At 45.8% G+C, this 15434-nt stretch overlaps 1 protein-coding gene across 1 annotated transcript; it reads left to right on the top strand.

Moving 5' to 3' along the window:
* The first annotated feature begins 425 nt into the window (after positions 1-425).
* Positions 426-1170, top strand: LOC144715418 (uncharacterized). Its single transcript, XM_078590326.1, has one exon. The coding sequence runs from the start codon at positions 490-492 to the stop codon at positions 1081-1083; it is 594 nt and encodes a 197-aa protein (XP_078446452.1). The 5' UTR covers positions 426-489; the 3' UTR covers positions 1084-1170.
* The last annotated feature ends 14264 nt before the right edge of the window (positions 1171-15434 follow it).

The raw sequence follows: 15434 nt of genomic DNA, 5'->3' as shown, positions 1-15434 counted from the left end.
CACGAGCCCACCTCCCAGGAATCAACCCAGCCCATTAATAAACAGAGCCCATAATTTAAAAAACGAGCAGAGCCAGAGCCCCCATTGTTTAGTCAGCCTCTCGGGATGACTGGCCGTAGGTCGACTAACCCGACTCGAGTTATTCTACCACAGCCGGCCCAATACGCCCATTTATTTACCCATTAAACTTTTTCTCTATTTTATATAACCCATTACGCCAATAATTTTAAAAAGTATATTAATCTTGAAGAGAGAGAGAGAGAGAGAGAGAGAGAGAGAGAGAGAGAGAGAGAGAGAGAGACCCTACTCGGCCGGTCGACCCGTGCTCAAAAGGTCCGGCGGACTTTGGGTCGGATTGACCAGTTCGTTTTGGAGTCGTGCGGAGGAGCCCTTATTTCGAGCTGTGTTGTGATTCCTCCTCGACTTTCTCTTATAGGGGGGAGGGTGAGTCTGCGAGTGAGGTGGTCGAGCCGGCGGTTTCTTCTCGGGATGGAGGGGGAAGAGGAGGGGGTCTGCAAGGGACGGGGAGGAGGAGACGGGGGGACGAGCGTGCAGGCGACGGCGCTGGACGGGATCGTGAACGTGAACTCGCTGTTCACGCTGGGCGCCTTCGTGGGGCTGGCCTGGGACCCCAGGGACCCCCGGGGCAGCCTGGCCAGGCCCGAGTGCGCCGCCGGCGACAGGGCGGCGGAGGACATGGTGGCCTTCCACGTCTTCGCCTTCAGCGCCTTCCTCTTCTCCAGCCTCGTCGCCATGTGCCTCAAGCAGGCCGTCCGCCTCGTCCGCCGCCGCAAGGCCCCCGGCGTCGTCCATCTCCGCGGGTTGGCCCTGTGGGAGGACCGCGCCTGGGGCGCGCACCGCGTCAACAAAGCGCTGCTGCGGGCCGGCATCGTGCTCTCCGCCCTCGGATCCACGGCCGGCTGCGGCTTCCTCGTGCTCGCCCTCGTCAACGTCGTCCAGATCAAGCTCGGCAGGCTCGGCTGCGCCGCCGCCGCCGCCGCCGCCGTCGTGCCGCTGCTCGTCCTCGTCCCCGCCGCCATGCTCATCTACCTTCTCATCGTCTTCTACGCCTTCACCCGCTGACGTCTTCCAACTTGTTTTTCGTTCGTGTTCTACTCACTCCCTCTGTGGCTCCTCTCCCCATCTCTTTCGAGTTTCGATTCCCAGCTAGCACTCGTCTGCAACTGCAAGGAGGAATTTTGAACAGCCTGGATTCACACCCAATTCTTGCGTGTGAAATTTACGCCTTCAAAAGTAAGTGCTCATAAACAGCTTTCTGATAGATATCCCGCACGCTTCTTCTCCTCCCCTACATCTCCCTGCAACCACCGTGTGCCTTAAAAGTTGTTTGATGACCCATCGCTGCACAGTCCGTCTCTGACGCGACGGATTCTCTAAGATGAGTAATTGCCAACTACCCAGTAAAAGATGGGATATACCTTCCAATTTATTCGAAATAGACGCTCAAACATTTTTTTTGTTCTGTCGATAAGATACTTACCCTGGTGAGGCCCTTTAATTTTTTGGTAACCACTGTCATGAACAGACCCTTTGCTCTTTGGCCATCAATAGACTTCACTTGGATGTTTCTCTCCCAATAGACTTTATCCAGTTCATCTTTCTTGCATTCCTTTTTTAAGTCTTGATTCATACTAGCTTAATCTCTTTCTGTCTCTATTTTAACTCTTCAAGTTCAATCGAAGACCCCTCAATTCATAAATCCATCTCTTTCTATCTCTACCTATTGAACCCAAATAAAATCATACCCTCTAAGTGATGCAGGATGACTAGATATGACAGAGCCAGGTGATGACGGGAACTGGATCCTAGGACAACTAGGGGTGATGGGATAAAACATACCACAAATCACACGGTCGAATTTGAAAATTAAATCCAGTGAAAATACTGATGGTGCAGCCCCTCTCCTCGTCGAGGGCCAGAGTACTATCTTACAACCACCGTGGTGATGCAAAGCACCAAAAATCAATAACTTCGAACGGGCGATCACTAGAAGATTCAAAGGCCTATTCTATCTATTCGCTTGAAGATTCAAAATCCAAATCTAATCCAACGGCGGCGGATGAACATTCGAAGAATACTGGACGAAGAACACGGCACCAAAGAGTGTAGGAGTACCTCGGCACTTGATAGTGCGTGTAGAGGTTGCGGGGAATTCTTGACGAATCGTTGACGAGTGCGAGGCTGGACACCAAGGCGAGCGCGAGGGCTTGGGGAGCAATGTAGTGGCTAGGGTTGGGTGCAGTGATGTGAACGACAGCACGGCCTGCGCGGGGCCAGAACCTATGCGGGCGGGCACCTGCGCGGGGCAAGCGTCTGTGCAAGCGGGCGCTTATGCGCGCAGGGCGAGTGCCTGGGCAGGCTGGCGCCTGCGTAGGGTGGGCGCCTATTCAAATGGCCTAGTAGCGGGCGCTGCGTGGGGCGGGTGACTGTGTGGGGGGACGCTTGCGCGGAGCGGGCGCCTATGTGGCCGAGCGCCTGCATAGGGCGAGCGCCTGTGCGGGCAGGCGCCGGCATGGGGCGCGCGCTTGTGCAGACGGCCTGGTGTGGGGCAGCGGCCAAGGGGGGAAGGCAGGGTGACGGTCTAGGGAACAGGGTGTCCTGTACGCGGGGCAGCGGCCAAGGAACAGGGGCACGGGCGGCCGAGGCATTGGGCGCGGGCGGGCGGGGCGTAGGGTGGTGGCCAAGGGCGTAGAGCGCGGCGGTGATTTGCGGCGGTGGTGATCGGCGGCGACTGCAACCAGAATAGGATGGGGAAGATAGGGCGAGCGTTCCAAGGGGAGAAAAAAAACTTCAACTCTTGAAATAAACTCCATAAGTGTTCTTTTGCAACATTGGCCTACATATAGGCCTTGGAGGAAAGAGAAAATAAAATAACCGTCAGGGCGAGGCAACATGTCGACTTCCACGTCACAAATGGTTCTACAATTGTCATTGGCGGCGTGTCATGGCCGCGGGATATGTCATGCGTAAATGGAGGCGCGTTCATCGTCGGTGCATTGATGTGGTTGTCATCATGACAATTCTTCAGTTGACGTAGATGACGGGTTAGGATGCGAGGCATCTTGGATGACGGTGGCAGTGCGTCCGAAGATGGTGCGTTGACGTCGTTGTCACCAATTCCCCCAGGGTCAGAACAACTTGACTCCGTCAAGTTGTTGGCAGGAAGCTCCAAAGGCGTCAACAGGTCTGGGCAAAGGTGAGCCAAGTCCGCTTCTGCAATCCACGTGTCGTGCGTCGATGGTTTGCCATGCCAACGAACAAGAAACTTTCACACTGCCCCACCCTTGGTGTAGGTGATTTCCTCATCTAGTATAGCCTCGGTGTTCTCTTACCAGTCAGAAGATAATGAAGGAGGAGTGGACAAGTCAAACTCGCTCATCAGAAAGCCCATGGGTAGGGATTGGTCATTAGATGAGAGAGGTGGGGCTTTATATGTGGCCAAATCCGAAATATTGAAAGTGGTGCTTATCCCCCATGTAGAGGGTATACCAATGACATAGGCATTTTCCCCTACTCGCTTGAGGATCGGGAACGGCCCGGCACTACGAGCATGAAGCTTGATTGCCCGTTGGGGGAGAAAATTGCTCTAGCCTTCCCTCACCATCACCATCATTAAATTTGCAAAAACGACGGCGTAAATCTGCGGTCTGTTTGTATGATGCGTTGCTACTCGTGATGCGATGATGAATGTCCTCGTGTAGACTTCTAATATGATTTGCAAATTTTGATCATCGTTTGAGACTTTAGCATGCGATAACGTGGGTATGAGGTCGGTAGGTTTACGAGGTGGGTGAACATGAACGATTTCAAAAGGACTCATGCCGGTGGTACGGTTGACCGATGCATTGTAGGCAAACTTGGTGCGCGGAATGATAGTATCCCAAGATTTGAGGTTGTCCCTAACCAAAGATCGTAATAGATTGTCGAGGCTTCTATTAATGACTTCAGTCTGGCCGTCACTTTGGGGATGAAAAGACGTAGAAAATTTGAGTTGTGTCCCCAAGAGGTGCCAAAGGGTCTTCTAAAAGTAGCTAGTGAATCCGACATTTTTGTCCGATACTATACTCTTTGGAAGTCCATGTAAGTGGACAACTTCATTAAAATAAAGTTGAGCAACATGAGAAGCATCAGAAGTTTTAAAACATGGAATGAAATGGGCCATTTTAGAAAAAACGATCTACAACAACCATGATGGAATCATAACGCTTGAGAGTTCTCGAAGTCCTAGAACAAAGTCTATGCTCACGTCATCCCAAGGTTTATGAGGGACAGGTAGGGAAGTATAGAGACCCGTGTTTTGTTTTACCTGCTTAGCAAGAGCACATACACGACATTGGGATATAATATTTTCTAAGTCTCATTTTAGGGAAGGCCAAAAGGATTTATGATCAACAGTGGCAATCATCTTATCTCGCTCAAAGTGACCACTTAGGCCTCCGGCGCGTGTTTCCCATACAAGGAAGTCTCTAAGAGAAGTCTGTGGGATGCATAGATGGCGGTCGTAGAATAGGAATCCCTCTTCTCGAATATAGTCTTGGGTTTTCGGGTTAGGGCATTTTCCCACGGACTGGATGATATACGCAAAGTCCGGACAATCGGTATAAAGATCCTTTATCTGATCAAACCTAATTACCTCAATTTTCATGACATTCAAAAGGTGGACGCGTCTACTTAAAGCATCCACAACCTTGTTCTTGACACCTCTCTTGTGCTTTAGGACAAAAGTGTACGATCGAATGTATTCGACCCATCTAACATGTCTAAGATTTAACTTTTTCTGGGAATGGAGATACTTCAATGCCTCATGGTCGGAATAGAGAACGAATTCTTTAGAGAGCAAATAATGTCGCCAGTGACGTAGGGATTGAAGAATGGCATAGAATTATTTATCATAAGTAGAGTATTTGAGCTTGGCATCATTCAATTTTTCATTAAAGAAGGCGATGGGATGATTCTCCTAACTCAACACTCCTCCAATTCCTAATCCTGACGCATCACAAGCGATCTCAAATACCTTACTAAAATTGGGTAAACGTAAGATGGGAACTTGTGCCATCTTAAGCTTTATATCGTCAAAGGATTTCTGTGCTGATGCGGTCCACTCAAAATGATTCCCCTTTAGGCATTTGGTCATGGGTGCCATAATGGTACTAAAGTTAGAGATGAAGCATCGATAGAAGGTCGCCAAACCATGAAAACTACGAACATCATGGTCATTTCTAGGAGTCGGCCATTGGGTTATGGAAACTATTTTTGCTGGATCTACGGATACACCTTGTGCCGATAAGATAAAGTAAAGGAATGAGACATGATCAACAAGAAACAAACATTTCTTTGGATGGGCATATAATTGTTCGGCCTTTTAGAACTTCACAAACTAGGCGTAGGTGGTGGACATGATCGTTCTTGGATTTACTATAAATGAGTATATCATCAAAATAAACCACAACAAAGTTTCCTATGAATGGTCTAAGGATGTGGTTCATCAATCACTAGAGGGTACTAGGAGCATTTGACAAGCCAAAAGGCATGACTTTCCATTCATATAAGCCATCCTTAATTTTAAATGCGGTTTTCCATTCATCTCCAGGACGGATTCAGATTTGATGATAACCACTCTTTAGATAAATTTTTGAGAAATTTTTTTAACAAGCCATCATGTCGAACATATCATCAATGCGAGGGATGGGAAACCAATGCTTAATGGTGATCTTATTAATGGCTCTACTATCAATACACATGCGCCAACTCCCATCCTTTTTAGGAGCCAGCAATGCCGGTACGCCGCATGGGCGAAGGATCTCCTGAATAAATCCCTTGTCCAAGAGCTCTTGGACTTGACGCTGAAGTTCCTTATATTGCGTGGGATCCATATGATAATGGGGAAGATTGGGCAAGGATGATCTAGGAATGAAATCAATGGCATGCTGAATTTCACGCACAGGTGGTAGATCATTGGGTAAATCCTCGGGGAAGACGCTCTCAAATTCAGCTAGTAACTGGGAAACCTCTGGTGGTGGGGGTGTGGAATTTTCAAAGGAATGATCGGGGATCATGGCTAGACAAATAGCCATCTCAATATCTATCTCCTTCTGAAATTGGCGCCCATGGAGAGTGCAGAGACCTAATGACGTTGGTTTCGGTAAAGGTCTTTTAGGGTTATGGGTATAAGGGTGCCATGTGATTCTCTTACCTTGATAAATGAATGATCAAGAGTCACTCCTACCAAAAATGTGCACGTAATTATCATATATCCAAAGTCAACCAAGGATAATGCTGCCCACTTTCATGGGTAACACATCACACAATACTTCTTCCTTGTATGATTGAATTTTGAGAGGAAGGAGACATTGATTCTTCATAGGAATCGATGTAGCATCGATCCATGATACATAATAGGGATGTGGGTGATCAATCAACGGTAATCCCAAACGTGAAGTCATTACATCGGAGACAGCATTGATACAACTACCACTTTCTACGATTGTCTTACACATCTTATCACCAATATTAAAATAAGTGTAAAATATGGATGTCCTCAAAGCAGAATCATCAGTGGATGGTTGGGTAAAGTTGCATCAAACAATTCCCCTAACTGATGTAGATGGATCACTACAAGGAAGGGATGGTGAGCAGTCAGTGATGCCAATGAAGCTCACCAAACCATCTTTGTGCACAAATTCATCTACGATATAATTATCTACCCTGTACTCTTCTTCGTCGACAGGTTGCTTGTCTACAATAGGTTCAATATCAAAATATTCTTGACCTATATGCAAGGCTCGGGAAGGGCATTGGGACGCTCTATGACCACATCCTTGACATTTAAAGCAAGTCATGCCCGACGGACCGATTGTGCTGGACTAGATTGAGGGACTGGATTGAGGCGGAGCTCGCGCGATGGAGTCAAGGGAAGAAGTGGAACGGGAATTAGGGTTGGTCAGAGCTGCTGATTGTGGTGTGAAGGCTGGAGCATGGTGTTCAGTGGAATTGCGATTTGGAGTAGTTATCGGTGCTGGGAGAGCTAGAGGTGGGTTACGCGGAGCTAATCTGTTGGAGTAGGAGGAATGAACACGATCGGTAAGTGCAAGACGACCACTAACAACAGGAGTATTGTATAAGGTCTGGCATAGTTCAAGATCTTCTACAATCTGATAGGCCTGCTTGAGTGTAGCAATCTTTCGAACAAGTAACTCTGTCTCTAAGTATGGATTAAGTCCAGTTCTAAATCAGGATATGACAACTCGGGGATTCTCCTCAACTCGACATCTCATATAAAATCCCTCAAATCGAGTAATGTAGTCGGATATGGGGTGAGCGCTTGTGTGGGCTGGTGCTTGCATGGGGCGGGCGCTTGTGCGGATGACCTAGCGCGGGGCAACGGCCAAGGGGGGAAGGCAGGGTAATGGTCTAGGGCACTGGGCGTCCTGGACGCGGGGCAGCGGCCAAGGAACAGGGGTGTGGGCGGCCGAGGTGCTGGGCGCAGGTGACCTAAGGCACTGGGCGCGGGCGGTCGGGGCACAAGGTGGTGGCCAAGGGCGCAGAGCGTGGCGGCGATCAACGGCGATGGTGATCAACGGCGGTGGTGATAGGCGGTGGCTGCGGGGAACGGGATGGGGAAGATAGGGCGAGCCTTCTAAGGAGAGAAAAAAAACTTCAACTCTTGAAGTAAACTCGCTAAGTGTTCTTTCGCAACATTGACCTACATATAGGCCTTGGAGGAAAGAGAAAATAAAATAACCCTCAATGACGCGGCGATGTGTCAGCTCGTCACGTCACGAATGGTTCTGCAATTGTCATTGGCGATGTGTCATGACGCGGGATATGTCATGCGTAAGTGGAGGCATGTCCGTCGTTGGTGCATTGATATGATCGTTATTGATGCCTCTCAATATGTCATCAAATATTAAGGATTTCTTGAGCATGAAAGTGTCATTTGCATTCATTTAATCCATATCGGCTATATCTTATGTGCATTATTTTCCTACTTACTAACCCCACTTGATTCAACGAATCAAGTGGATTAGATCTCACTTATTGGATTTAATGAGTTCAGATATGGATCAAGCATCAAGAGAAATGCAGGTGACTAAGAGAAGCTGGCGAAAAATTATAAGGGAGAAAAGCCCTAAAAAATCTCCAAGAAGCATAATTGAGATAAACCTATAAATAGCCTCTTGAGGGCTCACATTAGGTTGTCCAGAAATTCAACCTGAACAGGCTAGGGCTTGGAGGAGAGAGTTCTGCACCCTCCAAGAGCTGATGAGCATTGGAGCTGGGAGAGAAGCAAGCTGAGGAATAGCTGGAGCACGACGATCATCGCCTTGCCGGAAGGGAGTGACACAAGGAGGTGTGAGGGTTCCAGTTTCAGTTCTAGTCTTCTTCTCCTTTCTAAGACAATCAAATTTGGGACTGGAAGGTACTCAGCAGTGCTTCCAGTCATTCCGGACAAGATTGTTCTTCGTTCTAGTTTGATTTCTAGTTCATCGTTTGTTCAAATCGATCTTCCTTTCTTTCTCCTAAAAAAAAATCCACTGTTGTTCTTCACAATCCAGTGTGAAATCGTCTCCTTTAGCAGCTTCCAGGAAGCCAGCAACTGAGGCAGCCAGCAACCAAGGCTACACCCTAGGTTACCAGCAGCCCAAGCCGCCACTCGCCTAGGGCGTGGGCAGCCAAAGCTGCCAGCAGCCAGGACCGCTAGCGACCAAGGCTACAGCCTCGGTCGCCAGCAGCCTAGGCCGCCAGCATCGCACGCTGCCAGCAGCCCACGCCGCCGGCAACCAAGGCCGCCAGTAGCACACGCTGCCAGCAGCCCACGCCGTCGGCAACCAAGGCCGCCAGCAGCGCACGCTGCCAGCAGCCCACGCCGCCGGCAACCAAGGCCGCCAGCAGCGCAAGCTGCGGGCCGCCAAGGCCGCCAGCAGTGCACCCTGCCAGCAGCCCACGCCGCCGGCAACCAAGGCCGCCAGTAGCGCACGCTGCCAGCAGCCCACGCCGCCGGCAAACAAGGCCGTCGGCAGCGCACGCTGCCAGCAGCCCACGCCGCCGGCAACCAAGGCCGCCGACAGCGCACGCTGCCAGCAGCCCACGCCGCCGGCAACCAAGGCCGCCAGCAGCACACGCTGCCAGCAGCCCACGTCGCCGGCAACCAAGGCCGCCAGCAGCGTGAGCTGCAGGCAGCCAAGGCCGCCAGTAGCTCAAGCTACTTTCAGCCCAGGCATCTAGGGCAGCACAGGGACGCGCTGCTTGCGCCTCTGCAAGCAGCTTAGGTCGCGAGGAGAGACATCTGTAGGGCGCCCATAGGGTGTTTGTGGATTTGCCTCCAAGGGAAAAAGTAAAATCTTCATTAAAGAAAATCTTTACTGAAGATTTTGTTGAACTGAAACTTTTAAAAAGAACACTCTGTAGATTTTACTGGAAAATTTTAATTGACTTTTTGCGACTGAATATATAGATCTTAATACACATATTGATTTGAAAAGAAAGTACTGCTGTTTTAACTGCTCTCTGTGGATCGACACCTTACTCGCCCTACAGCTGTGAGGTTACAAATATCGTTGCATAAGCTCAATCCTCACGCGATTAACCAGTAATTAACCAGTAAAAAACCACCTAATTTGAGCTTATCAGTTATCATGGCAGTTCTTCAGTTGACGTAGATGACGGGTTAGGATACGAGGCATCTCAGATGACGGTGGCGGTGCGTCCGAGGATGGTGCGTTGACATTGTCACCACCACTAAGTCCACTCCAGTTGTCACATCAATCTGTATCTACCAATTTTTTGAACTTCCAATATATCTCAACTCTGACTACTACTTCTATCTCAACCCATCATCATCCCTCCGTACTCTTGAGTCCTGATGCCTTGATTTAATCGTACAAAACTATTTTCTATGCAAAAAAGTGATAATATATTCAAATAGATTGGTAAAACATCATATATCATATGTACCTTGTCAACTTGTTCTCTTGGAAATTATTATGAAGTCACTCACGTGCGCATCTTGTAGAAGTATTCACACGATCAAGTTGCTCTTGGATCTCTACTTCTTCTCTAACTATTGAAGAAGTTCTTGTAAGTCTTCTCACTATGAATACTCTCTTCTTTGATGAGTGGACAAAAGGAAGGGGGGCCACTCAACTCTGACTGGCTTGGGTGTCCAAAATGGGGGTACTTCCCCTATTTATATTTTCTTACGATTTTTAATAACAGACCATTAAGTGAAATATATCCACAAATGCCCCTTTCTTCTTGTGTGTGACCCTTAGGCCCTTATATCGTTCTGATTAATAACTTTAGTGGCCTAATAAAACTTATTTGCTAAACTTATTGATCCAATATATTAATATATAGATTAAGGATCGACTTAGCCCGATTAGGATGTAAGTTTCCAGCATGTGGGGTGCCAAGCTACACCTCTCGTGCTTTAGAAGATATAGAGTTGTGTTTGAACTGCCTATTTGAACCTTTAAAATCATCGATCATTTATCATATATGTAAGCCTCTCAAATGACAAGGTATGGGTAATTTTCAAAATCTAATATGTCATTCGACTAGTACTAACAGGTGAGATAGATCTCTGGAAAATACCTTATCCAATATCCTCACTACCTTGGTCTGTGATCTAGCATCATCATCTTACTTCAGTCAATCTCCACTTACATCAAGGGCAGATGATCACGTCTTGACCACTCAATCGTTTTTGTGTGCTTATTATTATATTTAAGCTAATACTTGTTTGAATCCCATGGTTAGAGACTTGTAAGTCATAGTCAAAACATAGTCGTCCATCCAATAGATATCTTTGATGTCTCAAGTCAACTATCCCTTATAAAATCGTTAAATGAATCAACTTGATTGACATTTAGGTACATTTCCCTTCATTGTATTTGAATTTTGGTGCATTTTGAATGAAATTAGTTCAATTTCTTGATTGTTCTTCTTGATTGTGGTCTGAAATTTTAGATCGCTTGGCTTGAGCGGCATGCACAAGCCCTGATTAGGATTGAGAGGATAAATTGAGACCTTTAAGTAGGTATTCAACTGCATGTCCAAAGAAAAATCTAAAAAAAAACTTTGAATTCTCGGGTATTAAAACTTTGTTGTTTTTTAATTTATTATCTAATATTGTAGTCAGTTCTGAGTTATCAAATCTACAAAAACAAACCAACCAAATCAAAAATTTCTTCTTAAATCCCTGTAAAATGAATTCCTTGATCCTCTCATTTGGATCAATTAATTCAACTTAGAGTTCCCTAAATTCTTCTACTCTTCTCATCTCTTCTACCTCCCTCTCTAAATTCCCTTTCTAATTTGGTTAATTTGATCTTCATTGAAGATCAAGTTAGTCCTAATTATTAAAAAATCATCAAATTGAACTCCTTACTAGCCTCCCTTGGACGATACCTTCACTCGTCATTGTGCATCTTAAGTGAGGTTTAATAAATTTTACTGTATAAGCTAAAATTGAGAACGACAAGGGTTAAAATTGCGTAAATTATGCCCCTATTTTTGGCTTATCAAGTATGCACCTTTTCTTCAAATGTTTGCATTGAAGCAAATAGTCAAACATGGAGATTAGTAAAATACACTATTAATAAGTGAAGGATCAAAATTAAAAACATTTTATAGTGACTTTGTTGATATATGAATATTACATGTAGTAGAATTATATAAGTTTCCAGCTATCAAATAACTTTAGAAAAAACTAAATTCGGTATTGTTCTGTGTGCTTAATTATAGTTGATTTTTTTATATATGTATCTAATAATTCCATTTTAGGGTTAATAATATGTCGTTGTTTTAAAATGTACTTCTTCAATATAATTTATCAGATCACCTTAATCATAAAATATCATGTATAAAGACAGTCTGGGTTTGAACCACAAAGCTGGGACACAGACTTTATTTTCAGAAAAAGGGGGAAGAACTTTGTATTTGATGTGATAAAAATTATCCTAGTAATTATTTTGCATAAATCATTCATTCAGTAGCTTTGTACTTTGGCCAAGTGACGCATCTTAAAAAAAACAAGATATTTGAACACAAAAAATGAAACTCAAATAGATTAATTTGTGGACACAGTTTATGACCTCTATGGTGTGTATGTGGCCACCAAATCAATTAGACATTCCATATTTCATTCCCTCTTTTTCTATACAATGTATTCATTACAATGCACATTTGACGCTTATAATTATGTCCATGAATAAATGATCAAGCTTAGTGAATAAGGATGAGATCATAGTACGGAGATCACTAGTCCTTGAGCACACATTAGAAATATTCATAATCCAAGTGTACTCAAGAAGGACATTGAAATATCCAGTTAGAATATCATTATATAGTCGTACTAATTTGGTGACTATGGCTAGTTACCTAGATATTAGTGTGGGCACAAGAAGGGTAGATAGAGGGTGCTTTTCAGAGGAAAGAGTTCACAGAATTGATGTGTAAAAATCCCTGAATGGTTTTATAAAAAAATGCAAATCTCTCCTTGGTATAAGAGGGGACAACTCAAGGAAGCCAATGAGATAAAGTCCTTAACCAAGGTGGCTGAATATTAGAGAATGGTTCTCTGATGATTTTAAAATTGTTCAGGGTTCTTGTCCTTCTTCTCTCTTCTCCCCATGGATTCTTTCCATTCATAATGTGATTAGAATGGTGTAAAGACAATGATAAGGACGGTGAGGATATGTCTAGAGACTACTTACTTAAGAAGCTCAAGATGCCCTACTTCAAGATCAACAAAATCATGGAAGTGATCTGTGTCAAGGTGATTTGATGAATTGTTTTGTTGATGTTGTTTGAGTCCCATTCCAAGTCTTCCGCTGTAGTAATCAAGTGCTAGAGGCCAATTCCAAATATCATTTATTTTGTGTTTTGTGTCCTCTAATAGACCTAAGTCATGAACAGGACATCATTACAAGCCTACCCACAAATGCTTATAGCATTGAATGTGGCAAGTAAATCTTTGACTTGGAGGAGCCATGTTAATGTGGTTTTATATGTTCAGACTGTAGTGCTTCACCAAGTGTCTTCGTTCTCCTTCACACCAACTACAATTTTACTTGTAAATTCTGTGCCGCAACGTGTTCCTTTGGATTTCAAATAATGATATCAGGTCAATAATTAGCATATGGATTAGCTAAGCATGATGCCTCAAAGTGCCTTTTAGCACGATTGAAATGGACAATGACGGTGACCTTCTGACCCACGTCAGATTCACCGAAGTCCAAGCTCCAAAGCAGACGATCGGTGACGATGACAGTGACCTTCTGACCCACGTCAGAGCGACGATGGCGACTACGGCGTTGAACGGAACAAGTCTGTAGGGCTCGCACGTAACGGACTGGCTCGGCCTGTACCTAGGGGACGCTCAGATTTGTAGTTTTCTCGACACCTTTCTCTCACCTAAACTAACCCGAGCGTGGTGGAGTGCAGTAAAAAATATACTGAAAGACGTAATATAACTTGACAAGCAAGGGGAAACGACGTACCTTGTAGGTGGTGACACTCCTCATTGAGGTTTGTTTGACACTCGTCACTACAGCTCGTGGCTGGCTCGTAGGCGCGTGAGTGGCGGCAAACTTGTGGACGCACAGGCTGAGATCAGAGGCGGGCACACAGTCGTGTCTGGGGTCAGGCATGTCAGCAATGAATGTTTTCTAGTTTGCAGGCACGGGCAGGAGACTGGACACGGCGCGCGAGCGACGGTCAGCAGAGATCGCACGGATGGAGCTCGATAGTTGGCACGGGGCGTCAGCAGGTGGAGGGTTCACTGAGGTAGCAGTCCAGATTGAGCAGCGTGGCGTGAATATCGGTGACCTGGCCGCTGGGACAGATTGATCGTTCAACAAGTCTTCCAACGGTGGAGCATCTCCTATGGAAACTTGGGCAGCGGAACATGTCTTCAAGACTCCGGGCGACACGCGTGCGAGGTGCAACAAACGAATTGAGGTGCGGCGATGGTGATGAAACTCCGGAGGGCGTGGGCAGGGTTCTTCCACCGAGCAGAAGACCAAAACTTGTCGCACGCACGATGTTAGTCCAGTCGAGAGGAGAGGTCTATCGACCGTACTTCATCTGCAAGAAACAAGCCAAAAATAGCCGACCATCTGATCAGATCAGACCGGTGAAGTGAGAGCAAGCCGCGAGAGCGTAGGGGCTTGTACGATGTGCCACGCCGTGCCGCGTGAACTTCTTGCGGTGATGGTCGTGAGATGAACACCTGTGGCAATTGACCGGATGCTGGGGGAAATATTGATTTGTTTCTCAGGCTTTTCTTATGGCGAGGATTGTTGCTGGGGACACTCGCGATGAGTCGTCCGAATACAGTAGAGGCCTTTAGACGTTACTTGGGCTTCTTGCAGTGAGGAATGATGTGGGGTTACGGTGGTATGAAGCGGGGACGCCTCCTTCCTGTCCTTCTTCTCACTTCTCCTTTCCTCTCCCTTCTCCTTCCTCTTTTTCCCTTCTTCTTCTTGGGGGTGAGACCTGGAAGAAAAATAACTGCCAATACAAATTCAGATCTAAACTAGAACGTGAGGCCATCATGGTCTTATATAGGCCATGATGGGCCCCCTTACAGAGGGTCCAAGAAGGGGACCCCTCCCTTTTACAACACAAATAACTGACATAGGAGATGAAATGAGGAGACGGACGAAAATGATGATGAAAAGAAACCGATACGAATGAAGACGAAAGCATAACAGCAAAAAAACAAACGATGTGCTTGTGGACATGCTCTACCCGGGATATTTAAACCCTGGTGTGTTTACAGACGCTTTGGCGTGCTGGTCAGGCTGGATTTGGACCGGTGGCAATGCTGGTGATGGCGATGACGTCGGCGATGCGTTCACTGATGATTCGTTGGCATCGTCTAGATGCGCTCCATCACAAAGTAAACGAAATCATTATTAGGAACCTTAACATATCTTGGTTAGGAGTGGAAGCTGACATGGGAACATGGATTTATCCTACTTATAATGTTGTTTTTGCCAAAATATAAATTCTGTTGGCTGCATTCCATGAAGCCAATGTCATTTGCTGGAATTTTGGTCATAAAAAATACCAAAACTCAAAGTTTGCATGTGCATGTAACCTTATTCATATTTTTTCCTGAGTCAAATGATGCATATACCAATTAATGTTTTTGCTTTTTTTTTAAAAAAGTGAAATGAGACAAATATATTAAATTGATCGACTTCTAATTGTCTTTTTAATAGCTTTGCATATTTCCTTTGGCTGCTTAAGAAGACTCCATTATTCTGCCTACACTCCAATTTTGCTTTGTACTTAAAACATTAACTTTTGCTATGACCTTCATTCCTTCTGGCGCTGCCATCCGTGGAGCTGATACACAAATCGTCATCTTAACTTCTTCTTTCTAAAATTCTCATACTCTGGTC

Source organism: Wolffia australiana, chromosome 19 (assembly GCF_029677425.1).
Source record: "Wolffia australiana isolate 7733 chromosome 19, ASM2967742v1".
Classification (NCBI taxonomy): Eukaryota; Viridiplantae; Streptophyta; class Magnoliopsida; order Alismatales; family Araceae; genus Wolffia; species Wolffia australiana.
The sequence above is the reverse complement of the archived record's forward strand: the minus strand, read 5'-3'. Positions and strand labels throughout refer to the sequence as shown.

Coding starts and splice junctions, on each gene's coding strand:
- LOC144715418 (XM_078590326.1), top strand. CDS start 490: ATGGAGGGGGAAGAGGAGGGGGTCTGCAAGGGACGGGGAGGAGGAGAC.